Source organism: Rhamphochromis longiceps, linkage group LG20 (assembly GCF_057381845.1).
Source record: "Rhamphochromis longiceps isolate RC_006_pf linkage group LG20, R_longiceps_female_GT1.1, whole genome shotgun sequence".
Lineage (NCBI taxonomy): Eukaryota > Metazoa > Chordata > Actinopteri > Cichliformes > Cichlidae > Rhamphochromis > Rhamphochromis longiceps.
The window spans coordinates 26,130,359-26,157,349 of NC_140576.1; the positions used below are offsets into that span (position 1 = coordinate 26,130,359).

The 26,991-nt window shown below is 39.8% G+C and overlaps 4 protein-coding genes across 6 annotated transcripts in view; 2 read left to right on the plus strand and 2 right to left on the minus strand.

Annotated features, from left to right (window-relative positions):
- Window positions 1-507: 507 nt before the first annotated feature.
- On the plus strand, window positions 508-9,936 carry creld1b (CRELD disulfide isomerase 1b). The gene is made up of 11 exons (XM_085393702.1): window positions 508-768; window positions 2,883-3,003; window positions 3,103-3,185; window positions 4,932-5,042; window positions 5,294-5,385; window positions 5,539-5,718; window positions 5,819-5,914; window positions 6,005-6,088; window positions 7,706-7,801; window positions 7,898-8,038; window positions 8,129-9,936. The coding sequence occupies exons 2-11, from the start codon at window positions 2,887-2,889 to the stop codon at window positions 8,347-8,349; spliced, it is 1,221 nt and encodes a 406-aa protein (XP_085249828.1). The 5' UTR covers window positions 508-768; window positions 2,883-2,886; the 3' UTR covers window positions 8,350-9,936.
- On the minus strand, window positions 9,900-13,537 carry LOC146645449 (uncharacterized). 2 transcript variants are annotated; one of them, XM_085393705.1, is made up of 6 exons: window positions 13,337-13,537; window positions 13,094-13,227; window positions 12,868-12,995; window positions 12,703-12,762; window positions 12,419-12,608; window positions 9,900-12,242 (listed from the first exon to the last, which is right to left on the minus strand). In XM_085393705.1, the coding sequence occupies exons 1-6, from the start codon at window positions 13,344-13,346 to the stop codon at window positions 12,132-12,134; spliced, it is 633 nt and encodes a 210-aa protein (XP_085249831.1). In that variant the 5' UTR covers window positions 13,347-13,537; the 3' UTR covers window positions 9,900-12,131. The 2 variants fall into 2 exon arrangements, with proteins under 2 accessions (XP_085249831.1, XP_085249830.1); XM_085393704.1 differs by having other exon boundaries at window positions 9,900-12,608.
- A 237-nt stretch (window positions 13,538-13,774) lies between these two features.
- mbd4 (methyl-CpG binding domain protein 4) lies at window positions 13,775-16,816 on the minus strand. 2 transcript variants are annotated; one of them, XM_085393700.1, is made up of 8 exons: window positions 16,670-16,816; window positions 16,235-16,429; window positions 15,397-16,121; window positions 14,879-14,944; window positions 14,633-14,767; window positions 14,405-14,554; window positions 14,123-14,226; window positions 13,780-14,016 (listed from the first exon to the last, which is right to left on the minus strand). In XM_085393700.1, the coding sequence occupies exons 2-8, from the start codon at window positions 16,363-16,365 to the stop codon at window positions 13,942-13,944; spliced, it is 1,386 nt and encodes a 461-aa protein (XP_085249826.1). In that variant the 5' UTR covers window positions 16,366-16,429; window positions 16,670-16,816; the 3' UTR covers window positions 13,780-13,941. The 2 variants fall into 2 exon arrangements, with proteins under 2 accessions (XP_085249827.1, XP_085249826.1); XM_085393701.1 differs by lacking the exon at window positions 16,670-16,816 and having other exon boundaries at window positions 13,775-14,016; window positions 16,235-16,407.
- ift122 (intraflagellar transport 122 homolog (Chlamydomonas)) overlaps window positions 16,762-26,991 on the plus strand; it is a 31,500-nt gene continuing 21,270 nt past the window's right edge. Inside the window, exons 1-14 of the mRNA XM_085393698.1 lie at window positions 16,762-16,938; window positions 19,667-19,733; window positions 19,832-19,916; window positions 20,004-20,082; window positions 20,192-20,268; window positions 20,359-20,425; window positions 20,514-20,660; window positions 21,397-21,472; window positions 23,255-23,446; window positions 23,833-23,971; window positions 24,423-24,625; window positions 25,522-25,659; window positions 25,851-26,015; window positions 26,238-26,435. Coding sequence (XP_085249824.1) covers window positions 16,895-16,938; window positions 19,667-19,733; window positions 19,832-19,916; window positions 20,004-20,082; window positions 20,192-20,268; window positions 20,359-20,425; window positions 20,514-20,660; window positions 21,397-21,472; window positions 23,255-23,446; window positions 23,833-23,971; window positions 24,423-24,625; window positions 25,522-25,659; window positions 25,851-26,015; window positions 26,238-26,435 — 1,677 coding nt within the window. The 5' untranslated portion in view covers window positions 16,762-16,894. The remainder of the gene's footprint in view (window positions 16,939-19,666; window positions 19,734-19,831; window positions 19,917-20,003; window positions 20,083-20,191; window positions 20,269-20,358; window positions 20,426-20,513; window positions 20,661-21,396; window positions 21,473-23,254; window positions 23,447-23,832; window positions 23,972-24,422; window positions 24,626-25,521; window positions 25,660-25,850; window positions 26,016-26,237; window positions 26,436-26,991) is intronic.

Consider the following 26,991-nt stretch of genomic DNA (forward strand, 5'->3'; position numbering starts at 1 on the left):
TTTATTTATTTATATAGCACTTTGGTCTACCAGGTGTGTTTTTAAAGTGCTATATAAAGTGCTGTACAATACTAATATGCACATAGTTAGTTACTTCATGTTAAGAGGGTTGTTAAATTTTGGGGGGGGGGGTTTCTCTGTATTATAAAGCCCAATAAGAAGCGCCTCAGTGTGACTGCTGTTGTGATTTGGCGCAATATAAATTGAATTGAACCGATTACTATTTAAACACTATAATTCGATCTGTACTTGAAAATGAGTTTTAGAAATTTATTATGAGGGAATTCATGGTCGGGTCAAAATGGACCTGAACCATAGCATGACGGCACAGAATATGATCAGAATGAAACATTTAAAGAGTTAGTCTTAAATGTTTACATACTGTTTCATACTTGGACGATGCAGCACTGACTTATGTAAAGCTGGATGCTGAATGATTGGTTGATTGTTTAAATCCCAGAAGGTTTGGGTGGTTCCTCCTTATGGAAAACAGAGAAGCGACTGGAAGCTGTTCACTCATTCATTCATCTCACTGCAGCCCAGCACTACGGTACTAAAGCTCCTCTGTTGCGTTGTGAGCACTAACAGCATTAGCTAGCAAACAACTGCTAAAATGACACGACTGAAGCGTTCAACGTGAAGTGGATGTCCAAAATGTGAAGCTCTGCCTGCATTTTTATGAACCTGAATCACCGGGGAATCCGACAATCATCATCATCATCAGTGGCACAGCGACAGCAGCAACGGAGGTGGTGGCTTTTCAGCAAGGTAAGACCTGGATCATCAATAAAGCCTGAAGCTAATTTCAAATTGGCTGCCTTAATGCGGCTTAGTTAGTCCATATTTAACGCTAAATAGCCTAAGGAGGATATGGTAACCGATATCAACAATCTTCAAAGACACACCGGACAGATAAGCAGACTATGATAGACACAGCGTTAGCTTAAGTTAGCAGCTAACTACTGACCTTAGCCAGCTGCTAGTCGGCTAATTGGTGGTGCTGATGCTGAGCTAACCAGGCTAACGATGAAGCTAAGGCAGGCTAAAGCTGCTTGTTTTAAAGACTAGCTTTTAACAAGTCTAACAAAAATTCATACTGTTCACAGATCTAATTTGGACTGCATTTAATGAAACCAGATTTTTATATCAAAAACCTAGGAAGTGAAGGCTGAGATACATTCGAAAAAAAAATAAAGATGGGTACTTTGGACAGTTTAAAGTCAATTAAAAAAATGGAGAGGATTAATCCCACCACGCACACGCACATACTTATTACACTCGGTAAAATCTCAAATGTACAGTTAATATTTATGCATATTAGAAAATGAGTCATAAATGATAACATAAATGAATTATAAAATAAAGGACAGGAGTATTTCCAACTTCTTTAACATCTTGTGGAAAGGCTACTCCAGCTTCTTGAATCATACCTGATGAAAGCAGCATCAACTTGTTTTATTTCTGCTTTGTGGCAATAATGAGAAGCAAACAACCTGAGAGGCTTTCCTGTTTCATAAACCAATATAATTTCTGAGACATTTTCCAGTGCATAACCTGTTACTGTCATGTTAACAAATAAAAATGTAAATCAAAACTAAGCTTCCAGGCACCCTTGGCTTTAGTATAAGCATGCTAGTTCTTTCCTTCTGGTTTTAGTCAGCACTTATGCAGCTATTTGTAGATCAGAAAAAGAGTCTTACAATATTTTATTTTAGCTACACTAGTGTGGTGAAGGTGCTTGGAGGTTTGCACAATATGACTGCAATGTAGCCGTGCTAGTGCTATTTAAGTAATATCATAATAATATGGCATTGAATCACTCACTACAATCTTCAAAAGTCAACCATCACAAACGTACTGTGTGGGGAGCATGGGGAAAACATGTAAAGCAGTCAGGTAGCGATGAGGTGCATAGCTGGAGTGAAAGATGGGTTCAAGGTGGCAGTGTGATTATATCAGAGATCAGCTGTAAAAAACCTTCTTGTTTGTAGTGCTGATAAACAGAGTGACAGCTTAGGTCAGACAGGAGTCTTCGTGGACTAATTTTGCATACGGCAGTGTGATTTGTAGCAGTAGTTGCAAGCAGGGGGAAGAGAATTGGAAGAGGTGAAGGTATGATCTGGAGAGAAGAGGAATGAAAGACAAATACCTGTCAACTCGTCAATACTGCTCAACCATCCAAAGTAAGTACACAGTATGCAAGAGCGACGAAGAGGACAGTGCAGGCAGGGTGGAGTCAGGGGTAACTTGTGAAATAAGGATAACCATAAAAGTGAAAGAGAAGGTTTACAAGATGGCAATGAGACTTCCTGTGACATAAGGTTTGCAGATGGTAGCCCTAATAAAAAATAAATAAAACAGAAGCCAGAGCTGGAGGTTGAAGATGTTAAGATATTCATCAAGAGTGACCAGAATGCACAAGATTTGAAATTAAATCAGAGGGTCAGCTCAGGTTGAGCTGTTTGAAGACAAAGTTAGAGAGGCAAACTGATGATTTGGTCATATGCAGGTGGATAGTGGATATATTAGGCAAAGGATGGTGAATATGGAGTTGCCAGGCAGAATGAAAAGAGGAAGAGCTCAGAGGAGGTTCATGGATATAGTGAAGAAAGAAGAAGACATGCTGATTCATAAAGGAAGCAAGAAGAAGAATTTTAGTGCGTTTTGCACAGCTATGGGTTCGTATTACAGTTTCTTTTGTATTGTCCACCACATAGTTGTGATCAGATCTCTAGAAACACAGTTTTTTCTGGAAGTGTAGGTGCATTTGATGACACTTGCTATGATGTTTAAACAAAACTTGTAAAAAAAAAAAAAAAAAGATTGTTTTTTTTTTAAACATTAATTGTTTGTGCGTTTGTTTGTATGCATGCTGTCTATAGGATCATGTGGTGGGCCTGGCCGTTCCTGCCTGCTCTGGTGCTTCTCTCAGAGCTCTCTGTGGTGAGAGTCCAGACAGCACCGTGCCAAACCTGCAAAAAACTCACTGAGAGTTTCATTAAGGTAGTCCTTGTATCCAAAGAAACTGTCAATGCTTGCTTGTCTTCTTTGAGCAAACCTTAAAAAGAATGTTTTTAGGACCCTAACTTTTACTCTTTCTAGGGCTTGGAGAGAACAGCCAATAAGAACTTTGGGGGAGGAAACACTGCCTGGGAGGAGGAGAAGCTGGCTAAATATGCAACCAGGTAAGACTAAATTTTTGTTGGAGTACTTAGCAAATACCTGCTCATATATTCACAATGTCTAATACGACTAGTTCCGTCTTTTTGCTAAATTAAATTCACATAATAACTTATATTACTAGACATCCTGTCCTCTGCATATTTGTATGATAGTTTGTGTAATAGAGCAGGGCGATATGGCCAAAAATATTTATCACGATATATATTTGAAAATTTGCGATAACGATATAACCGACGATATAATTGATGCGAGACAAAATACAACTCCACAACATTACTAGCGCAAAAAGACAACCTTCCATTTATTTTCACTTAAACAAGAAGTTGGTTTTTATGTACATTAAAGCTTTATAAAAATGTAACAGTGCAAATGCAAATTCCTTGCTGAAAGTTTAACCAAAAGGCATTTCCAGTAGAAATGGGCTGACATATCCTGAGCATAACCATGTATAATATCCACTGAAGTTAAAAAGAGGTGCTTTGCAACATTAAACTGCAGTGTGCAGTATGTATTTTTCGGACCATAAGGTGCACGGGATTATAAGGCACATTAAGCGAAACAAAGCAGTCAGATAAATCAAACTTTATTAAACTCATTCTTCTTGCTTCCTCCACTTCTGTACCATTGATTCATTAATGTTGAATTCTCTGGCAGCTGCTCTATTCCCATGTTGTTGCAGTCTATTAATGACTAACCTCGTATTGTGGATGGATTATCTCAGTTGTTCTCCTGACTGAAGTTTGGTCCGTTTACAACATCCTGCCATGCGATTGCATTTGTCTCTAACCATGAAGAACCTTCACGTTAACTTTTATAAGTGGAAAAGTGTTAGTGTTCGTCCTCCAGCTTCACTGTTTATGTTATGCTAACATAGCTGTGTCGCTAGCGATCACGTAGCACATCATTATATACCAGCTAGCCCAACTTCAGTAACCCTACAAACGTCACTGCTGTTTAGTTTCCTGTCTTCATTTATGTTGGAAGTGATAGCAGAACTGTACGTTTGATTTTTTTCAGAAATCTCTCAGTCAGAACATGCAATATCATGCTTAGGTAACTAGCGAAACTAGCGAGCTAACTTCCGCTAGCTTCCTGCTAACTTCCGCTAGCTTCCTGCTAACGTCTAACTCCGTTAAATGTAATAACTTTAGTTTTCATGGATGCCTGGAAGTTAAACTTCATAGTTACACCTGGTAAAGCAGCAATGCTGATCGTTTTATTAAAGATGAAAGAATTTAGACAGTTTTTAACTCTGTGATGCTGCAGTGTTGTTTGACCTGAAGGATTACGGAGTTTAGGACCCAGATTACTCCCAGATTTAAGAGCATCTTAGTCCGACAAATATGACAATAACAACGGCCGCTTGCATGTTCTGCAAAAAAATGTGCTTTGTCGTATATCTGACGGACAAACACCAAACCAGTTCCACATCACTGAAGTTGCACCATTTTTACAAACCAATTCTGGTTCATCTGTTTCACTCAACAATCGGCCATGTGCGTATGAAAACAAAGGCACTGCGCATGCGCGTTTTACTCCCATTCTATCGCGATATTTCATTTTCCTATCGTTGCCTAACATTATACCGGTATTACCGTGAACGGTATAATATGGCCCAGCCCTATTGTGTAATATATATATTTGCCAAAAGTTTTCTACTGGAAAAGGTGGGGTTAAATCATATTTAAGGGGTAGGATGTTCTTACTTCATGACTATGTTGCTGTCTCTGTCCAAACTTGTGTTCCAGTGAAACTCGCCTACTAGAGATAGTAGAATCTGCTTGTGAGAAAACAGATTTTGAATGTAATCGACTGCTGGAGCAGATAGAGGACCAAGTGGAGACATGGTGGTTCCACAGGTAAAAAAAGCTGCTTTCATGCATGAACCTGTGTTAAATTGAGATGAATTAGATCAGCAGGAAAAGGTCTTCTGACGCACATTTTGAAATGTAATTTAAAAGAATAAGTTGTCTGTAGAGTGTGTAGGTGGCACCGTCAGTTTCTCCTGTGTAATTAGGTTATGCTGATTTTTTTTAAATTTATTTATTTATTTTTTTATATCATGCCCCTGTCTTAACTTCCTAACTGATGTGATCTGTACATCCTACAGACAGCAGGAAGCACCAGACCTGTTTGAGTGGCTGTGTATAGAGGAGCTGAGACTCTGCTGTCCACCTGGACACTTTGGACCTGACTGCAAAGGTGTGGCTTTAAACACAAGCTGCCTTATGTCAGCACTGACAACCTAGTCGGTCCAAAAAATATTAAAAACGCATGGAACTCAGTGATGATAATCAGAATCATGTTAATTGTAGGTTTAAAGTGTAGCACTGATATCCTGCTTATCCCATACAGAGTGTCCATCTGGACCCGGTGGCACATGTGGAGGTCTGGGCCGCTGTGAAGGGGAGGGTACTCGCCTGGGAGATGGAGAGTGTGTCTGTGATCCCGGGTACTCAGGCCATCTTTGCCAAAGCTGTGCTGATGGTTACTACAGAGAGAAAAGCTCCAATAACAGCATAGCAGCCTGTGCAGGTGCCACAGATTCAGATAATGGTTTCCACGCTGTTAAATCCTGCCTGGGGTCATCTAAACTTGACCCTCACCCTGTGACTGTGTCTTTCATCCTTTGTAGCCTGCTACCACTCATGCAAGAAATGCTCAGGGCCGCAGGACTACAAATGTCTGGACTGCAAACCCGGCTGGATCCTTCATGACAACAAATGTGTTGGTGAGTTTGTGGCTTTAGAGGTCACTCAATAGCAATTCAGTGATTCGGTGCCAACTTTCTGTTGTTTGACATGGCTTGTATGTCTCCTAGACATTGATGAATGCGGTACAGAGCTGGCTCGTTGCCCTTCTAACACCTACTGTCACAACACAGATGGATCATATGAATGCAGAGGTATGCTCTTTTCTCTAGTTACTATTTTCATTTTCCTGGAACTTATTAAATCGTGCATATTTTGTGGTGCTGCTGTAATAAGAGGCAGGTTTTTAGTTACATCTGGAGCATATGTGATAATACAGTTTCAGTAAGTCTCATCACAAAATGTGAGTGGTGTTATTGTATGCTACTTCTCACAGTTCAAGGAATGTTTAAATCAAACTGCATAAAGACATGCACTCATTGGCCACTTGATAGTTATACTTTGCTCTTAATGAGTTGGACCCCCTTTTGCCTTCAAAACTGCCTTAATTTTTCATGTCAAAAAGTCAACAAGTTCCATTGAAATGTTCATCAGATATTTTGGTCCATATTCTCACGCTAGCATCATGCAGTTGCTGTAGATTTGTCAGATTAAAATGACTGATGGGAATCTCACATTCCACCACATTCCAAAGTTGTTCTTTTGGGTTGATGCCTGTGGAGGCTATTTGAGTACCGCTAACTCACTGACGTGTTTGTAACATCGTGCTTTATCCTATTGAAACGATGCTCGATGCACAGGCCCAAAGTGATCCATGAAAATATTCTCCTTGCCATTACACCACCAGCGGCCTGAGCCAGTGGTACAAGGCAGCATAGATCCATGTTTTCGTGCTGTTTATGCCAAATCTAGTCCTTGCATTCAAATGTCACAGCAAAAATTGAGTCTCATCAGACCAGGCAGCCTTTTTCTAATCTTATGTTGATCAACTTTGGAGAGGCTGTGTAAATTGCAGTCTGGATTTTCATTCTCAGCTGACAGCAGTGGCACCAGGTGTGGTCTTTTGCTGCTGTAGCCCATCTAGTTCAAGGTCTGATGTGTTGTGAGTTCAGAGATGGTTGGAATTAGTGGGTATTTGAGTGACTTGTTAGCTTCCTTTCAGCTCAAAGTATTCCAGCCATTGTCTTCTGACTTTTGGCATCAGCAAGACATTTTCATCCAGAGAACTGTCACTCATATTTTCTCTTCTCTTGGACCATTCTTTGTAAACATGGTTGTGTAGGAAGATGCTAGTAGATCAGTAAAGTACTCATAGCCAGGCTGGCGTCAATATCCATGCCACATTCAAAGTCACTTAAATCACCTTTCATATCCATTCTGATGCTTTGGTTGAACTTGTTTGCATGCTTGAAATGAGTCGCTGCCATGTAATTGGTAGAGATTTGTGTTAATAAGCAGTTAAATGGGTGTACCTGACATCGTGGCTGGTGACTGCACCTTGCAAACGCATCTTAATTTGAATATGAAATGCAAAACAGTTTAGTCCAATTACTGGTTAGTTGTTGTTTCTCTTTAGGTGGTGTAGGACAGAGTTTTTCTTCCACAAAGGAATTTGTGGGATTCCCAAAGAGGTTACAATTGTAATATAGTAATTTTAATTTATTTGATCTAACCTCACTTGTTGACTACAAGTTATTTTAAGTAGTAAGAAAAAACTGAAAAAAGGGCGAAGATATTTATCAAGTATGGTAACAAAGCCTCATTACTTTTACAGTAAAATGACTTAATAAATGTGCAGTGGAATTCCTGGTGAAAAAATGTTTATTATAGCAATATGTAATGCTGATCACTGCATTTCTGGCGTTTTGTAGGATGTGACCAGGCATGTGTGGGCTGCATGGGTAGTGGTCCTGCCCGCTGTAAAAAATGTGCGCGTGGCTACAGATTGAAGGGAGCGAAGTGTCTTGGTATGTATACACAAACTGGCTACTGAATCTCAACATCAGTTTCCTTTTCTCTTTTCCTGATGTGTTTAAACTTGTTTTCTTTGTGTCCTCTTACAGATATAGATGAATGTAGTGAACGTGCCATAGCATGCCCGGGACTCAATGAGGCCTGTATAAATGAGGAGGGCTCCTTCCACTGTGACTGTGCTAATGGCTTTATCAGAAGAGACAGCATCTGTGTTGAAAATAAACCTCCTGGTAAGAAAAAGCCATAAGGAATATGCAAACACACACATGCAGCGTACAGCTTTTCAGACCTCTTGGTTTCTTTTCCTTTTACCTCTTCAGCTGGCCCAGAGAAGGGACTCTTTGACGATATGACAGATGATGAGGTCCTTGTACTGCAACAGATGTTCTTTGGAGTGGTAATCTGTGCCCTAGCCACCCTTGCTGCCAAGGGTGACATGGTCTTCACAGCTATTTTCATTGGAGGTGTGGCTGCTATGGCTGGATACTGGCTGACTGAGAAGGGAGACTACATGCTGGACGGATTTCTGAAGGGACGCTAGACTGCATTGGACCGTAGCTTGAATAAAAAGACGGGTCAATTTGGGTAAATAGGAATCAGTTTGAGGCAAGAAACTAGCTTTGCAATGCTAGATTTTCAGGGATTTACTTGTGACTGGGGAATTAATTTAAAGGGCGTGGGTTAATTTATGTGTATGAGTTGCATAACACGGGAAGAAGGGAGAACTTAAAGAACATGAAGCCATGAAGCTTTAAGAGGAGTAACGAAGCATCACTGCACTGATGGAAAGGAACTGAACTTACTTCCCTACCTCAGCTGTGTTGGGAACAAGGGTGACATAAAGACCACTACTGATTGTGAAAATCTTATGCATTTGGATATGATGTCTGGTCTTTGTCTCTCTTGAAAAGATTTTTTTTTTTTCATCTACTCTATTCATGAAGTCCATCTGCGTTTTCCCCATTTCAGCTCTCCCTCCCTCCCATAGTTTGAATGGCACATGAGTTGTGAGTGTGTCAGGTTACTAATGCACTTGAACTTACCGCTGTGGGACATTGGGTAGGATGGAGATATCACAATTTCCCAAATTCCCCCAGTGAAGCACTCATAAAACTCTGGGATATTTACATTAAGAACAGCCATTTATTTATGTTCACAGAATAACTTTTTACCTCTTTGTCCCAGAATAATTCTTTGTAATAATAATGCATGATAAATAGGATTGGAAATGAAAGATACAGCACCCTATGTATTTATTTGTCCTACTTGGCATGGAAGATAACTTTTTAATAGCTGCTGGGTCACCAACATTACTTATTTAAGTACCAGGATCCTGTTACAGGAAGCAGGTTAAGCCAACAGTGCTGAGTTTGTTAACCCCGAGAAACGTTTTTTCAGTTCTAGAAATAGAGTTAACTACTTTTCATTTCCTCATTCAAAAGGCCACTGTTAAAGGTCAGAGCCAAGCAAATTATCCTGCAGACGTCAGAATAAAATCTGTAGCTGTCAACCTGTCTGAACTCCACTGAATGTTCCTAAAACAATGGGTGTTTATTGTTTAAATCATTTTAATCTGTATAAAGCTTTAGACACATGATGCTGGTTAATGATCACATTTGTCATGTTGTAATCAAGTGAAAATGAGGCTGCAAGAACTTTAAAGGGCACTAAAATGCAATTAAACATATTTTAAAGCGACTTGCTCCACATATTGTTGTTCGGTCATGAAATTTTGTCATCGTTTTGAAAGACAGTTTCTAAAGTTTGGTGTCTGAACCTGAACATATTTTCCACTGAAAATGGCCCAAACCAGTCTCGCTGCGTGTACCCAGATAGCAGTAGTGACCAGAAGTGGATCCATCAGCAATGCTGAATAGTCTAACATTTTCTGATTTAGTGTAAGAGACAGTAAATTGTGCCTTTTTACAGAGTCATCATTAAGCATAAACAAGCTAAATATAGTTGCAACTAAGTAAATACAACAAGGAACAAGTTAAGCTTATTTGTTTCAGTTTTATTTCACTGTCATTTTAGCTGTCTGGGAAGAGTTTCTCAGTTTCAGTTTGGACATATCCATAGATTGGGATACCATTTTTTTTTTTTTTTTTTTTTTTTTTTAATGTAATATCTGACAGTTATGACACACACATACTGTCTCACTTTGCACCGTATTTTTACTCTGTGCAAAACTGAAAAATAAATCTAGCAAAGAAACAACAAATTATACTGCTGCTTGATTTTCTTTGTGGTACCTTCTATCATTTGATCATGTACCCAGTGATGGCGTGCCCTTCACTGGGTACATGCCAGCGCATGCCCTGCAGAACCAGTTAGGCACTTTCTCAAAAGGTAACACTTGAAAACAACGGATAAAAATGCTGTGTAGATCCACATGAATAGGAATATTGCATTATCAGAGTGTAACTGACGGTTACTTTCTTTTTCTACTCATGTGTGCGTTTAACTTGGGGTTATTGTCATCAGAGTTAAATGAACTTGCGGTAAACTTCAAAGTTGCCTATTTCAGAGATAAACAACTCGGAGTTCATTTTTAAACTCAGTTTTCTAAACCTCCTGGAACAGGACCCAGCTCTATTCTACATACAAGCGTTTTGTGTTGCCTTTATTTTGAAGTTATATTTATGTTGTCATATTTTATTAATATTTCCTTTATACTTGTGTGTGTGTGCTATCAGCATATATTTTTAAGAGTTAAATTGTAGTTCTGGGAGATACATTAGAATCATGTTGGATTGCCACTCAATAGAGCGTCACTTTTTATCCGTCCAATTGTCTATTTATTTTTATTTTAAGTTATGCTTGATGATTTTCCGAGTGTGGAATGTTGTCCAGAGTCAAAATTCATTAGCGATGTTTGCATTACAATAAAAAGTCTGGCACTGTTTGTTGTTTTTGTTTATTTATTTATTTGATCTTTGTCAGAGGTCCATGTTTGCATCATATTATAAATGACAGGGAAATCGGGAGTAGTTCATCATTGAGATAAACTCTTGGCATTAGTTAATGTGTTTTTATTAGAAAGGTTCTCATTGTTATTGTGTAGTGATGTTAAAAAGAAAGTACACGCTCTTTCAATTCTAAGGTTTTACTTACAGGATGTAATGATACAAAATAATCTGCTCCATAAATCATGTAACTACAACCTCAGACAAAAAACAAAGTAAAAATGCTGAAGTCTTTTTTTGATTGAATCCTTTGTAAAACCGTCTTCAGCAGCAATAACTTCAACTAACTGCTTTTCTGTGTGATTCTATCAGTCAGAAGAATTTTGTGCCACTCATTACGTCTTTGCTGCAGATTATTGAGGTTTGCAGGCATTTATTTATGCACAGCTCTCAATGTCTGGACTTTCTGTGGGCCACTGCAACACCTTAATTCTTCTCTTTTTCAGCCATTTGGTTTATTTGCTGCTGCGCTTGGGATCATTATCCTTTCACATGGCTCACCTTAACTTTAGCTGTCAAACAGGTGGCTTCACATTTGACTTTAGAGTACTTTGACATACAGAGGAGTTCACGCTTGATTCAATGACTGCAAATTGCCTGTGGCTGCACAACATGGTGCTTGACAGGTGGTATGAAGTGTTTGTACCAGTGATGTTTGGTTTTCATGTGGCCACCCTTCCAAACAAGTCATACCTGTTCAGTCTTTTTTTTTTTTTTTTTTTTTAATTATACTGTTGTGAACTTTAACATTTAACATGAGAACTGAGACAGGCAGAGCCTTTTTGTTTTTGACAGGTTCTCCTCAGTGTTATGCAGTTGGACCCTGGGGTGAATTTCTTGGAACATCCATTTCTGGAAAGCTTAGTGACGGTATTGAGTGTTTTAAACTTTTGAATACTCTTTATCACCATATACTGGTGGACTTCAAATTGTTTTTGATAAGCTTCCTGGTTATCAATAAAGTAAGAGGAAACTGATCAGCTCACCTAGTGTTGCTTACTTTCTGAATTCCTATAGAAGTAATAAGGGTGTACTAAGTTTTTAAAACACTGCTTCTGTATTTTGTCTGAATTTGTGTTTAAATAAATTATGACATTGTATGATATGTAGGTTGTATTGACCTAATTTTAAGATTTGCCAAGGACCAGATTTTGTTTTTTTAATGACCTGATACAAAAACTGTGAATTGAAAGACTGTGTACCCGTTTTTTCACACGACTGTATGTAATCCAAAATGTTTTAAAATTAGTTCCTTTAGTGATTCTGCACTGTACATTTGGGATCCCATTTTTCCACCTGACACACATGCTACAGTGAGGCCTAAGTCTGACGTTTTGACCTCCTGGGGAGGTTTGACCTATTTCAGTGTTCCACTCCAGTTGATGGGGTTGAGGCGCAGCAGCTCTCTTTCATTCAGGGCCTCCTGGGAACGTGTTAGTGCTCTGTCCCTCCAGCTCTGCTCCATTAGCTGTTCACGAGCAGAGAAAGAAACAAGAAGGAAAAAAAAAAACCCACCCACACTCAGACACTCGCTGTATTTTTGTAACCTGAGAGCATGATGAAACATTTCCAGGGCACTACCGGATGGGGCCATAACCACAAAAGCATTAATAGTGGATATATAATGTATGTGTGGGGCTGTACCCTCTTGTTCTCATCTCTGTACACCGCCATTGCTTTGCTGTGTTGGATCCTTTGCTCTCGTTCACTGGCCAGATCGAGGCGGTCTGCTTCTCGGAGAGTCTCCGCTTCCTTTATTTTATTGGCCAGCTGCAGCTTTATTGCTGCACATTTCTCCTCTATTTGTCTCTTCAGCTGTTCTCGCAACTCCTTCCTACGGAGATAAAAAAGAGCAGCTTTTCTTTGCCAGAAACAATTGTTGTTGTTTTTCAATATAAAAAGGTCAATGGTATCCTCCACTATTTTACCTGTACTCTTCTCTCTCACTGCTGGTTCCATAGAAGGGTTTTCGCCATACCTGATGATATCTGACACAGCAACTTTCAGTCATTGTCTTTGAAGTCAGCTCTTCAAAGGAAAGAGGGAAATGGCACAAGTGATTCAGTGATAGTGAAATGATTTAGTGCACCTACCTGTAATGCTCTTTTCTCTGCATGATCAGTGTCCTCTGGTGGTTGTGCTGGTGAACATCTGGTGTCTCCAGACTGACAGTCCGTTTATGAACAAATGGTGGGTGTAAAGGGTTCAATCTGGGAATACTCTAAGAAGCATATTTATGGATCGGTTTGGTTTTTCTTGTTGTTGTTTTGAACAATCTATTTCTATGATAAACCACACAATTAAGAAATCTCTGCTTACCTGATTGCTTTTCCAAAACTGTGCGGAGTCCGAAATTACGGGAAATTTTACGGTTGTATCCACCAGGCAGCGAGCTTGCCGGACAGGAGGTGCGCGAGGAATACAGACTGGCGTGGGAGCTATGGAGATGGCTGCTGTGAGGATAAAGAAGTGAACAGAATTAAAGAATTAAAAGATACTTTTAAATAAAACCAGTAATACTTAAAAAAAGGACAACAAATGGAAAACAAAATCTCTCCTTACGTAGTTTCATCTTATACTTCACACTTCTGTTGGCACACCAGAGGAGTCCAATGAAACTTTCAAAGCTCTACTTTTCTTCTTAAAGGCGTAGTTGCCTTAGCATTAAATCAACATGCAACAACACACAAAAAAAACAAATCCAAGTTTAAATATACCGGATTGCTATAGTGGTGCTAGTTAGAGATTATATTGACGTACCGATGTATGTGTTTAGTGTTTTGCGGTGGCAACAGTTGCCTTGGGAATCAAGTTACACCCTATCAAAAGAAAGCTGCTGCATTAAGTGGTACGCATCAATGCACTCATAAAGAAAGATTAGACTGTGCCAATAGCTATATTTAGGGGGTGTCCCTGGATCTCATCTATGTAGAAAGCCTGAGGCGAGAAGGCTGAATAAACCACTCATGAATCATTTCAACTTTTAACCAGCTTAAAACATTTTATTCAACACATAGTAAAAGTTCTTAAAGGCTAGCCAGCGTAATACTGCATAATATTGAAGAAATTCACGATTAAAATTTCAAGTCCTCCATAATGCTAATATTGTTATATTGTTGGGTAACTGCAGTTTGTGTGATAGAAGTGATTTTCTTGTTTCTGGTCCTTCAGATTCCCAGTTTCTCATGGTTCTCCCACAGCCAAGCATGGTACTTGTTTAGCATATGATCATCAGGTTTTACCTTTGACACAAGAATCGAAAAAACAACAAATTAAACTTGAATTTAGAGCAAATAAATGAGGGAGCAATGGAAGCAACTGAAGTAAAATAGTTGGGATTATACCCACCTGTCGCCACTCATTGATACAGAAGATCCTGTACGAATCGTTGCCGTACTTTCCAATACCGTGCAACTCAATAGGGTAACGCCACTGTTTAGTTAGATACTCATCTACACAAGAGAAAAGGTGTTGTGAGGGTTTTTTTCTGTTTCATATATTCTTACTAAAACCATGCAAAGACTACCAAAAATGGACAATAAAATTACATTAATATATATAAATAAATGGACATTGCTTCTGCACAAAGGTAGTTGCTGCTGTAATCCACTAGCAGTCAAGAATATCCACCTGAGAAGCGGATGAGTGTTTTGGCTCTAAGCTCATACAGGCCAAGTGGCTTCATAAGTTCAGACATGGGCTTCCAGTCGGCCTGCCGGGTCACCTCTGCAGATGGATAACGCTCAAAGAACTGCCACAGGACTGGAATGGCCATTTTACCTGTATTAAATAAATGCCAGGCTTCAGCAAAGTTTAATGCAACATCCTGAATAATTAAATGTGTGTGTTGAATCCTACCACTGGTTTTGTTCAGAAAAACTGTGGCTACCAGCAGCTTCCAGGGATCATGGAAAAGAGTTTCCTGTACGAGGTTGAAGGGAGACCGGGGAGGTGTCCACTTCTTGAAGGCCTTCCTCCTCGGTGGGCTAAGTCCTGAATGAGGACAGTGCACGTTTCTTTAAATTACACACTTTATTTATTTCGTGAATGTTGATCTACATGTCCGATGTAAAAGCATCCACAGTTTCCTGCATTAAACATTACCATCTCTGCTGGATTTCCCACTGAAATAAGGACTTGTTTTCCGCTTGCCTTCCAAGCTTTTGGACTCTAAGCAGACAGGAAACATTTATAGATATTAGAAGAGTGAAGCTGCTTTACATCTTTTGGTCGGGTCCAAAGTTAAGTACCTCATAAAATGACACAATAAAGAAAATCATACATTCGCTGAGCACAAAGTGGTGGAGTCCTATGATGGCTTCATTAATGCAGTAAGATTACTCAATCAATTCTGTCCTCCCTTAGACTAATGATGTGATGCACTCTCTAACAATGGACCATTATTCTTCGCCCCCTCTTTATCAGATCTAAATGTATGCATTTTTTTTTCTATTTGTAACGTTTTGTGTCAATTAAGGCATTTGGTTTCTTTGATTTTTATGAATTTCTAGCTGCAAATATAGAGGATAATGGGAGACATAAATAACCACTAATGCACTGGATAAGCTCAAAAAAACATGAAAAACTTTAACAAATTGTCAGTCAGTGTGGCTCATACTTACTATTCTGGGATTCTCGAACTGGTGTACAGCTCCCATCAGTGGTATCAGGTAACAACGCATGTTCTTCAGCATCTTGACGACTGTCACCACCAGCCTCCAGGTCAGAATTAGGAGTGTTGTCACCTTTGCTTTCATCACCTTTGTTCTCGCTCTCAGCGGCAGGTTCAACATTCAAAATCGGGGCCGAAGGCTGCAAATCTGCTTTCTTGTCCTCTTGAAGAATAGATTTGTTTAGTTGATTACTTAAAGGAGCCAGTCTGAGTAACTTCTCTCTCAGCTGGCCTCCTCTTTGGGGGCTCTTTTGCAGATGTACATTGTCCACTTTTTCTGAGGTCAAAGCTTGTAAGCAACCATTTAAACTTTCAGTAGTTTTGTCTCCATTCACATTCACTTCTAATACACATGCAGTCTTCTGTAGTTCAGTGTCAGCATCAATATGATTTGTGTCGTTTGCTGTCTTCACTTTTCCACTTTTAGTATCACTTCTGAGGGAGGAAGAGGCTTGTTTGGATTTATTTGGAGGTGCCTCTAGAATTGCTGTTCCATTTTCTGTTTCCTCCTGCTGTCCCTCTGAAGGCTTTTTCTTTCCTCTCCTCTGCTTTACTTTGGAAGGGGGTGCTTGTGATGTGGTGAAATCAAAGAGGCTTATGTCTAAGTTACCACTTCCACTTTCCAGGAGGAAAGTGCGTAGGGATGCTCTGGACCGGAACCTTTGCCCTTCGGGACTTAAACAACAGGAAAATCAATTAAATGGTGATCTAAGGGCTTCTGTGGTGAACTTACAGGTAACATCAACAGAGACAAGATTGTAAAAAACACAAAAACAAAACTGAGTCACCTTGTAAAGTAGACATCTAGTTTGCCTGCTGTTTTGCCTGCTTTCCGCTGCCTCACTTCTCTGATCCAGCCAGGGGGCAATGCGGAAGAAGTGCACAAAATATCCCCTTCTTTGAGACTTTGATGATTCATGTCCACACTGCTCTCCAGTTCAGTATCTCATCTAGTAGGATGCATTTTTAGTTTCTTTGGAGTCCTGTTGAAGTGAAGACAACGAATAAAAAAACGTTGGCTTTATTGTTAAACTATGAACCTGTAGTTCTTGTTTTGTTCGTGCATGTTTACTTGGACAATTACAAAAACAACACATACAAGGCGTTTGCTCATTCTACAGTTTGCTCACATAAAGCCACATTAAAAAAGGATTGCTGGACATTACTGGGCAGCAGATCAACAGCAAAGAGCTAAAACGTTAACAAAGGCGTGTGTAGCATACATGAATACTGATCAGGCTTTAGATGTGCATCTTCTTGTCTCGACGTTGCTTTCCCGAGTACTTTCTGATGTCAACACAGAAGCAGGAAGTAGCGAGCAAGTGCGAGTCTGCGCATTGCGAGCTACTCGCTACAAGAAACGGTACAGAGTGAAAAAATAACCAAGCGAACTGCAGCAACCTGTTGAAAAAAGAGCCTTTGGTGCTTTTTTCAGTTAAAGAGCGGAAATGAGAGCCGTCCTAGCATGGAAGGAAACGATCCGTGAGCAATGGTAGGAATCTGGGTGATTAGGTTTGCGCTGTCAGCCTCGTCCCGATGCTCAGATGTAACGCTAGGTGGTTAGCAACGGTGGTTGCTATGTAAACTAGTGTTAGCCTGCTAACTAGCTTTAGCATCGCGGCTATTCAATTATCACCATCTTTCAAATCGCTCTCATATTAGATGTCGTGCATTATGTATTTTCAATAAGTACAGTAGCTTATGATGGTTCTTTGGTAACCGATATAATCATAGACGTATGATTTCTAGTTCTCATTACGGGGTTTTTTGGGTGCTGTGCAGAATTGCGTGCTCCTAATAACATATTTTTATTAAACAATCTTTTTAAATAAGGTATTAACTTATTTTCTATTATTTCCCATTACATTCTTGTCAGGAATTAAGGTAGTTCTGTTTAGTCCAGCATTTAAAAGATCAGACTTCCCGAAAAAACAAATCCGAGTAGGTGTTTGGAGAGATGCTTTTGTGCTGTTTCAGAGGGAGAATGGAAATCACAGAGTAACTCACAATACTCTAATGCCCACTAAAAAGTTTATATTATGATCAAATCAAATTACAATACTTGATATGTTGCAGGAGTCATCTTGGATAGATGGTTGTATCTGGATAGGAAAAATATGACTCCCCAAAAAGGCAAAAGCAGGACTTTATATACTTAGTATGATAACTGTGTTTGAGTGAGACAGTGTGGGATATGTTAATGATGCTGAGAAGTCACTTGAAACATTTTAACAGCTTTATTTGTTTTCTAATAAAAACATGCTGTAGTTTTAAATGAGATATTTCCAACTTCTTATATGCATAAATGGGAGTTAAGTTTTTTTGGTGGTATGATTCAATTAATTTTGAGCCACAGATCAATCACATTTTTCACTTTGACATTAGACAAAGACGTAGTCCAGTCCATCTAAAGTTTGACACCTATTGGTGTCCCTACCCCCAGTGGACCCACTAGGGATTTTTATTCATTTTATTTATAAAGGTTTTAATTTCCTGGCTTAAAACTCTATGCACGTAAGTACAATTGATCTGGATATAGTCAAGTAAAAGAGTGAACGTTTTTATCAGATGGCTTAACACAGTCTTTGAGCGTAAGAAGATGCCTGAAGAATGGAGAAGTGGTACTGATTTTTAAGAACAAGTGTGCAGTAACTACAGAGGGATAAAACTCGTAAGCCATACCATAGCTATGGGGAAAAGTGTTGTTGAAGTTAGCTTAAAGAGTGAGGTAATGATCAGTGAGCAGCTTCATGCCACAAAAGAGCACTACAGATGGGAATTTTGCTTTGAAAGTGTTGATTGGAGAAGTATGGGAATGTCAGAAGGACTTGAGCTGTGTCTTTGTGGATCTGAAGGAAGCATGTGATAAGCTGTCAGGAAGGGAACTGTGGTATTGCATGAGGAAGCCAGGAGTTGCAGAGAAGTACGTGAGGGTGGTGCAGCACATGTAATAGGACAGTGCAACAGTGGGGAGTTGTGTGGTACAGATGGGTTCGAGGTGAGGGTGGGATTACATCAGGGATTGTCTTTGAGCCCCTTTGAGCTTTGAAAGGTGGAGGTACAGACTGGAAAGAAGAGGAATGAAAGTAGAAGCAAGACAGAATACGTGTGTGAATGAGAGGGAGACAGGTGACAAGTTTTCAAGTAGCAGAAGTAGTTAAGGTGGACCAATTTAAATATCTGGGGTGAACCATCCAAAACAACAGACAGTGCACAAAAGAGGTGGAGGAGAGAGCACACGCAGGGTGGAGTGGATGGAGACGCGTGATTTTCCTTGTTGTTAGGTGCAAACATTTTTTGTATGTTTTGTGTGTGCGTGTGTGATTTTGTTGTTTGCACTTGTTTGTCCTTGCTAAAGATGTCCTCGTTTTCCTCAAACTCTGAATTTTATGTTTTTTTTGTTTATTCGGTCTATCCAAAATGAAAAAAAGAGAAAAAGTCAGTGTGCTATATTAAAGAAATTCCCTAATTCAATACTGAAAGAAGACACTGGAGGTCCCAAGCTAGTTCACTCCTAATTCCAGTCGCAAACCCCAGATCAGGGAGGGAAGGTTGCATCAAAAGGGCATCCAGCATAAAATCTGTGCCAAATCAAATATGCAGATCCATCCGCTGTGGTGACCACTTGGGAAATAAGGTTGCAGCTGAAAGAACCTATTAAAGAAACATTGGACACTTGCAAATTCTCACACTTATGAAACTGGAAGCCATTATTCTCCATGCTTCACAGTGAGTGTTTTCACACCGAAACAGATTGTGTGCATCCTTGCAATCTAGCAAAACTGCTGAATGTTTTCCCTCTTCATACAAACCAGATTTTTCAGTGCTTTTATTTATTTATCCTTTTTTTTTACACCAGAATTCTTAACATCTATATTTCTAATATTTCTTTCATATTTCTTAACAACATATCTACTAATTCACAGTGTTGCAGTGACATGTTTTGGCTTTATCTTCACTCATAAGTTTGTGAATTCCTCCAAAACCTTCAACAGAGTTGGAGGGTTGCAAAACCTTCCCTGTGTGCACTTTGGCAGACAGCAATAACGTCCTTGTAAAATCCACCTCCATGGCATTGCCAGAGTTCAAAAACTCCACAGGGAACCTCCATTATATGATTTCAGTGATGAATGGATCCTCATAGCTGTTGCTCGTGAACTAATCAATTTATTGAAAAACCATTTCAACACGGATCTGTTATTTTGTTTTTTTTTCTGCAGCGTTTATGACCTTGCCTTCAAACCAGATGGTAGCCAACTCATAATTGCTGCAGGGCTTCGTGTCCTGGTAAGGCTTTTCTGTTTTCTTTAGCCTAAAAATGCAAACATGTAGAGAATACTTTCATCGTTCAACTCAATTTCACCTTATTTTTTTTTTTGTTCCAGGTTTACGATGCAACAGATGGCAGTATTATTCAGCCTTTAAAAGGACACAAAGACATAGTGTACTGTGTGGCTTATGCTAAAGATGGTACTAAATTGATTTTCACTACATTTTTCTGTGTCGGTCATCTTATTTTTGTTCTTAATTCTTACTCAATAGTGCATTCTTCTGCAGGTAAAAGATTTGCCTCAGGGTCAGCAGACAAAAGCATTATTATCTGGACTTCTAAACTGGAGGGTATTTTAAAATATACGTAAGCAGCGCTTTTACTTATTGCTTTAGTATTACAGAGTTGTAGTGTTACACCACGGTGCACAGTCTGTACTCCTCCATCATTTTTTCTTTTATTTGTTTATCTGTAGTCACAATGACTCTATCCAGTGTGTTGCCTACAACCCAGTCACTCACCAGCTTGCCTCCTGCTCATCTGGTGACTTTGGTGAGTGCACCTTAGTGGAGAACTTTGATAAATGTGACCTAATGTAAGTACATAGAGAAATTAAACATCTCAAACTTCTCATATTTTTAGGCCTGTGGTCTCCAGAGCAAAAATCTGTAAACAAACATAAAGTGAGCAGCAAAATAACATGTTGTGGGTAAGTGAAGTCTGGAGCAGCAACGTTTATGCAGCAGCAGTACATTTTCATTTGTGCATTTATGTTGCTGTGCATCATTTGCTTGCAGGTGGACAAACGACGGGCAATACCTTGCTCTGGGTATGATGAATGGAGTGGTGAGCATTCGGAACAAAAATGGGGAGGAGAAGGTCAAAATAGAGCGTCCAGGTGGCTCCTCTTCTCCTATCTGGTCCATTGCCTGGAATCCCTCCAAGTTAGTCCTAAGTTATTATAGAAATGGAAGGATGTCTCCACAGATTAACACATAGCCATGTATATTTTTGGTCTGTCCTTCCAAGATTTTGAGCCCAAATTGTGCAAAATTAGATTTCTTATTTAGGTGTAGTTTTTGTAGGGCCAGCAGGTGGCAGTGTTCAACCAGTGAGCGGTGGACCTTTCTCAATGATGGACTGAATTATGATGCCTGGGAACAGCTGTCTTTGCTCTATGATTCCCCCTACAGCCAAAGCAGAGAGTACAGCAATGAAAACTATGCAGGACCACAGAACAGGTCAATTAAGGGAAAAAGACGACACAAAGGTGAAAAGATGCGGGAAGTAGGATAAAGATAAAAGCCATAAAAGACAGTAGAGATTTTATTGCTGGGTTGCCTCATATGGGAAAGTTGGTAATCAAATTGTGGTCAAAACATGAGGTCAATCAGGGAACAGCGTTTGCTAGAGCCGCCAGAGATTCAGGGTTAATAGATGCAGAGGTACATGGGTTTATGCTGTATTCTGTCCTGAATTAAAACAGTTCTGGAAAATTAACATTAAAAGGCTTTGCATCCATTACTTTGCATCACTGAGAGAGTGACCGGCGTGTCCCCTAGCTGAAGGTTGGCTGCTCTGCTTTTCACTGTCATCATTACTTAAATGACAGAAGCCTCATCAGTGCTGAATCTTGTGATTAATGCTTATGTCTGTAGTCATTTTGTTGTGTTTTCACAGGGATGAGCACAATGACATTCTGGCTGTGGCAGACTGGGGTCAGAAGCTCTCCTTTTATCAGCTCAGTGGAAAACAGGTGAATGTCACAACCTACCATAAACTATCATATTGTATGGCATTGTATTTAATATGTATTTGGTAACTTACTAATCATCATGTCATGGCTGAATAGCTCAGACACAGAGATACACTCCACATAAAGATGAGGTTGTGCTTGATGAAGAATCAAACACAGAACATGAGTTTTTATGTACCATGTGAATCCAAAAGTAAATGTGAAATTATTAATTTAGACACTGTGGACTTATTATTTTCAGTTTTGAAATCAACTTTTCAGTTTTACTTTCTGTAGACATTCCCCTCTATCCCAACCTTTAGGCTTGGCCAGTGGTGTTACCATTAAGTGGCCAAGTGAGGGCATTTAGTCTTTATATATTGATATGTTCTATTATGGATTGGTCATTTGACTTGGAACAGGCCCATTGGTATGTTACGGGTAATGGATAGGGGGTCATTAATGAAACATATGTATATTTTTGTAATGATATAGGCTTTGAGTTTATTGTAATTTTCCACTTGTCATCAGTACATTGTATTGTTTTGCACTGACCGATTGCCGATGGCGCTAACTTGCAACAGTTTTGCATAAAAATGATTAAAAACCACAAACTTAGAAAATTTTTGATTAACTATTATAGATAAAAGAAACAGTGTGGGTATGATAAACACAAGAAGAACTATCCACTATCCATTTTCTTAACTGCTTAAACAGTTTAGGGTCATGGGAAGGAGCTGAATCTTATCCAAGCTATCAAGTGGCTGTCATGCAGTGAAAGCTGGGCGAGTCCTAAGACAAAAAGACCAATTAAAAAACAAAAAAAGTAGTCACGTATAAAATTAAGCATCTTTTGCTCATTTTAGTTGCTCGAATAGCTTGGTCACTTTGTCACAAAATCTCAAAAAATATTGATTCCACACGGTGACACCAGATCATGCCTGCGTGGGTGTACAGACACCATGGTGATTTGTAATATCTATACAGTGTATACAGTATCTTGTTATCGCAACATGTTTGTTTCTAATCTATCTTCTCTGTTACTTTTAACTGTTGAAAAGGCTAAACACATGCATGACTAACCACATTTTCATGGGAAAACACCAGAAGACTTAGAACATTTTGAAACACTGTCAGTAATATGTGCTCTAACTTGCTAAAGCACTACGACGGCAACATCACAAAATTAGTCTGTTTGTTCAAAATATAACGTATTTAAAACTCTTTATGGAGTTTTTCCTGTTTTAATCAGACTGTCAGGGTCTATTGAAACCATAACAGTACATTGGAAGTGGTCCTGCTATGCTTTAATGCCCCCTTCGCAATTCCTCCTTCCTCCTAAATTCCCAGTGGGCGATATCGTAATTATAGACAAATATGCAGTGTTCATTACTCTGCCGTTATGCCTTAGGCTCATATTTTGTCATTGGCCTATTTATCTATTGAACATGCTGTTTTGATTACAACACCAAGAATTGTTCGCAATGAGAGAAAATAACTATGGATCGTCAGAGAAGCTTTATCCCAGAGTGAGGAAAACCAGATGTACCAAATGGGGCGACCTGATATGATGTTGTGCAAATGGACTTTGAAGACTGATACAAAGGAGGCTATTTAAACCAGAGAAACACTTTCTTTTTTGTCTGGCTTTTCATCGAACACTCAAAGGAATTGGTTGAATACTGAGGACTTTGAAGTGTGCAAGCCCAGACGGTGGGGAGTGCCGGCCTGGGCCCTTGGGCAATAACTGCAAGAAATGCTAGTTTTATTTTTAATGTCCTTTTCTCTCTTTGTCTCTCTCAGATTGGAAAAGACAGGACTCTCACCTACGACCCGTGCTGCGTCGGCTACTTCTCTAAGGGCGAGTATATAGTGATGGGTGGCTCTGATAAACAGGCGTCCCTCTACACAAAAGATGGTGTGCGGCTAGGAACTGTCGGAGAGCAGAACTCCTGGGTGTGGACTTGCCGGGTTAAGCCTGACTCCAACTTTGTGGTGGGTCCACAGCTTGTGAAGCCATATATCTAGAGAAATTGCTCTCACTGTGACATACGCCATTATTTAAGTGTTGTGATAGAAGAACAAGAATAAAATGCAACACGCTCAGAGCTCTGACGTTACATTTAGGGTGACATTTGATCCTCTAACAGAGTGCCTCCTTAACTGCACAGATGCACAAGCCGTTTCATTTTAAAGTAACACTTTCCCCGCTTTTCTTTTCACTGTGTTTAACTAAAAGTGACAGGAGAGATTTGGTTGCTAGCAGATTCTCTCAGTTCTGCCGTGTAGAGGCTTTAACAACAGGAACATTTTCCCACTCTCGCAGTCTGTTTTTAGAAGTGTTAATGGGATGTACTGCTACATTGTTGTCTCTTACCTAGGTTTTGGGCTGCCAGGATGGGACCATCGCCTGCTACCAACTTATCTTCAGTACAGTTCATGGCCTCTACAAGGATCGTTATGCTTACAGAGATAGCATGACTGATGTCATTGTCCAGCACCTCATCACTGAGCAAAAAGGTGCGCTTTTGCTCTGGTGTACAGGCTTCTGGGTTTAAGATAGGCTAGCTATTGTGATGCCTCGTCAAAATAATTGTTTGCACATCTTGCAGCTTCACAGTGAGATGATCAAACAAAGCAATGCAGACAGCATTTGGGGAGATAAACTTCACTGTCATTTTCCTCTTGTCATATTATTCAAATTAATCTAATGTAAGGGCAGATGGCCTGCCTTTTTTAATGAGTAGATATCGAATGTTTTGGTGAACATCTTGCTATAATAGGATTTTCTATTTAAATGAGAGGTGACAGTCTTTAATTTCCTCGCACCAACGAGGGAGGAAGATTTGAAGGAAAAAAACCAAGGGCAAACTTATTCAACAGGATGCATCGGCTAAGATAATTAAACCTTCCTCACCCTCCTTTCATGACTACTCTCTCCCATTTATCTCAATTTTTTTCTTCCCCTCAGTGAGGATCAAGTGTCGTGAGCTCGTGAAGAAGATCGCCATCTATAGAAACCGCCTTGCCATCCAGCTGCCCGAGAAGATCCTCATCTACGAGCTCTATTCAGACGACTCCTCAGACATGCACTACCGCGTCAAGGAGAAAATATGCAGGAAGTTTGAATGCAACTTGCTGGTCGTCTGCTCCCAACATATCATTCTGTGTCAGGTCAGAAGAGATAGAGGTCCGCAGTTTTTTTTGTAGTGGCAAAATATACAAAAACATTCATTTAAAGTTGCTTGCGTCTGCCAGAGCCTGTGTGTATTTGTATTTTCTTTCAGTTATACTTCCTCTGGTCTCCAGTGGGGCTGCTGTTCTTTGTGAATTACACTAATGCACACTTGATTGTGCAAGAGGCTGCAGTGACATTTGAGCGCTATTAATACGATGAAAGCACAGTAAATCAATGTTTAGACATTTACTTCAAGCCCAAACAGTCCAGAAATGGAATGGCTGTTCCCCCAGATGTTTCTGCCTAGTTTGCAAAAGACTCCAGCTGTGCATGTGCTCTGTCTCTCTCCCTTTCTCAACCATCTTCAAACTGGATAAATTAAGCCAGTTGAATCAGGGGGAAGGCACCATAGTCTGTTGAACCAGTGGATGTCTCTTGGGTTTGCTCTCTGCTTCTTGTCTCTGTGTGTCTGACAGTCTGGTAGGGAGGAGGAGCGGCCGTAATGCGGCGGTTATTTCCTTTTAAATATGTCTATGTGTGACAGAGGTGCTTCAGATCTCTCTATCAGGCGTACTCATGTTTCATGCCTAAAAGAACTTTTAGACCATATAAACGGGCTGTGTTCATGTGGTCTGTGCTGTATATGTCACTGTCAAATCAAATCACTGTTAATCTTTATGGCATTGCTTTCTTTAAACACCTTTTGATGCTTAAAAGAGCACTGTGTTTAGGATTTGCGAGACATTTACGAGTATGTTTGAATTGCTTAAAGGATGAGATTAACACACTGTGAAATGATGAAAACAGAAACGTTTGACAATGCTGCACCAGTCAGCGCTCCATTTGTCAAATATAATTGAAGCCTCAGCCTTCTTACTCTGCTCTTCTGCAGGAGAAGAGACTCCAGTGTCTGTCCTTCAACAGTGTGAGGGAAAAGGAATGGGTGATGGAATCTCTAATTCGATACATCAAAGTGATTGGTGGTCCACCAGGCAGAGAGGGTTTACTCGTAGGGTTAAAGAATGGCGCTGTGAGTACTCCAAGAAGATCCATTCTCACACAAAGTAACCACAGAAGTGGGAGTCATGCTCACATGCCAGTGCTCCTGGAATTTGAACATAAAGGAAACTGCTGTCCTAATGAAGAAAGCATTTTTTTTTTGGATATATCTGTTACTGGAGCCAGTTACAACACAACTGATTCTCTATTCTCTGTTTGCAGATACTAAAGATATTTGTTGACAACCCGTTTCCCATCACGCTGCTGAAGCTAACAACGTCAGTGCGCTGCCTGGACATGAGCGCCTCCCGCAATAAACTGGCTGTGGTGGATGAGCATAACACTCTCCTTGTCTATGACATCAAGAGTAAAGAGCTACTTTTTCAGGTCAGCAGGCAGTGGAAAGGGCGTGACGAAGGAACCTAGCTTCGCGGGCTTTGAATTGCATTTCAGAGATGCAGTGGAGTGAAATAAAATGGAAACAAGCATGTGTGCTCAATTAGTTGCATTAAATACAGGAACAGGTTTACAATAGCCCAGACTTGTATGTGTTTCACAGTCACCTCTGACCTCATTATTCCTGTGTACTTGCATTTGCTTTCCTTACAGGAGCCTAATGCCAATAGTGTAGCCTGGAACACCCAGTGTGAGGACATGCTGTGCTTCTCTGGGAATGGCTACCTTAATATCAAGGCTTGCAACTTCCCTGTACACCAGCAGAAGATGCAAGGCTTTATGGTCGGCTACAATGGCTCCAAGATATTCTGCCTCCATGTGTATTCCATGTCTGCAGTGGAGGTGCCGCAGGTGGGTATTATCTTGTCAGGCTGCTCATGTCTAGAAGCAGTGATGGCGCTCCGTGTGGTGGCACAGGTCTGTAGCCAAAATGCTTCTGAAATAAAAATGGTCAAAATGTAGTAATTTTGTGTGAAATTGAAACTGATGGTTAAAATTGTTACATGGTTCTTGCTTTTCATCATATGTTACTAGGTCATTTCTAATACTTCCTAAAGTATTCATCTAGTCTTTATGAAACTGGGCTCGTATGAACTGGAATTGTATCAAGTATAAATTCCAAATGTCAAATTTCAAATCTCAGTATATTATCTCTGTTTGACCTTTTGACCTCTACCCTTACCCTGGTATTGGCTGTTATATTAGTGTTCATAATGCCACAGAGTTATACGCTTTTTAAAGCATATTAAATATTAAAGAAGTAATATTTTTCATTCTCTTCCACAATATGCTGTTAAAAGTACTGTGACTCATCGAAATGCGTCCCAGCGAAATGCGCTTAACCTTTAAATTTCCTCCGTTGTTGCTCTGCATTAGTTCTACATGTCTGCAGAAACACGTGCCACGA

Coding starts and splice junctions, on each gene's coding strand:
- creld1b (XM_085393702.1), top strand. CDS start 2,887: ATGTGGTGGGCCTGGCCGTTCCTGCCTGCTCTGGTGCTTCTCTCAGAG. Junction 3,004..3,102: donor TCACTGAGAGTTTCATTAAG/GTAGTCCTTGTA, acceptor TACTCTTTCTAG/GGCTTGGAGAGAACAGCCAA. Junction 8,039..8,128: donor TGTTGAAAATAAACCTCCTG/GTAAGAAAAAGC, acceptor TTACCTCTTCAG/CTGGCCCAGAGAAGGGACTC.
- LOC146645449 (XM_085393704.1), bottom strand. Junction 12,996..13,093: donor AGTTTTGGAAAAGCAATCAG/GTAAGCAGAGAT, acceptor TATGCTTCTTAG/AGTATTCCCAGATTGAACCC. Junction 12,763..12,867: donor CAGAGAAAAGAGCATTACAG/GTAGGTGCACTA, acceptor TTGCTGTGTCAG/ATATCATCAGGTATGGCGAA.
- mbd4 (XM_085393701.1), bottom strand. CDS start 16,365: ATGAATCATCAAAGTCTCAAAGAAGGGGATATTTTGTGCACTTCTTCC. Junction 14,768..14,878: donor TGGGAAATCCAGCAGAGATG/GTAATGTTTAAT, acceptor GTCCTCATTCAG/GACTTAGCCCACCGAGGAGG. Junction 14,227..14,404: donor AACACTCATCCGCTTCTCAG/GTGGATATTCTT, acceptor TCTCTTGTGTAG/ATGAGTATCTAACTAAACAG.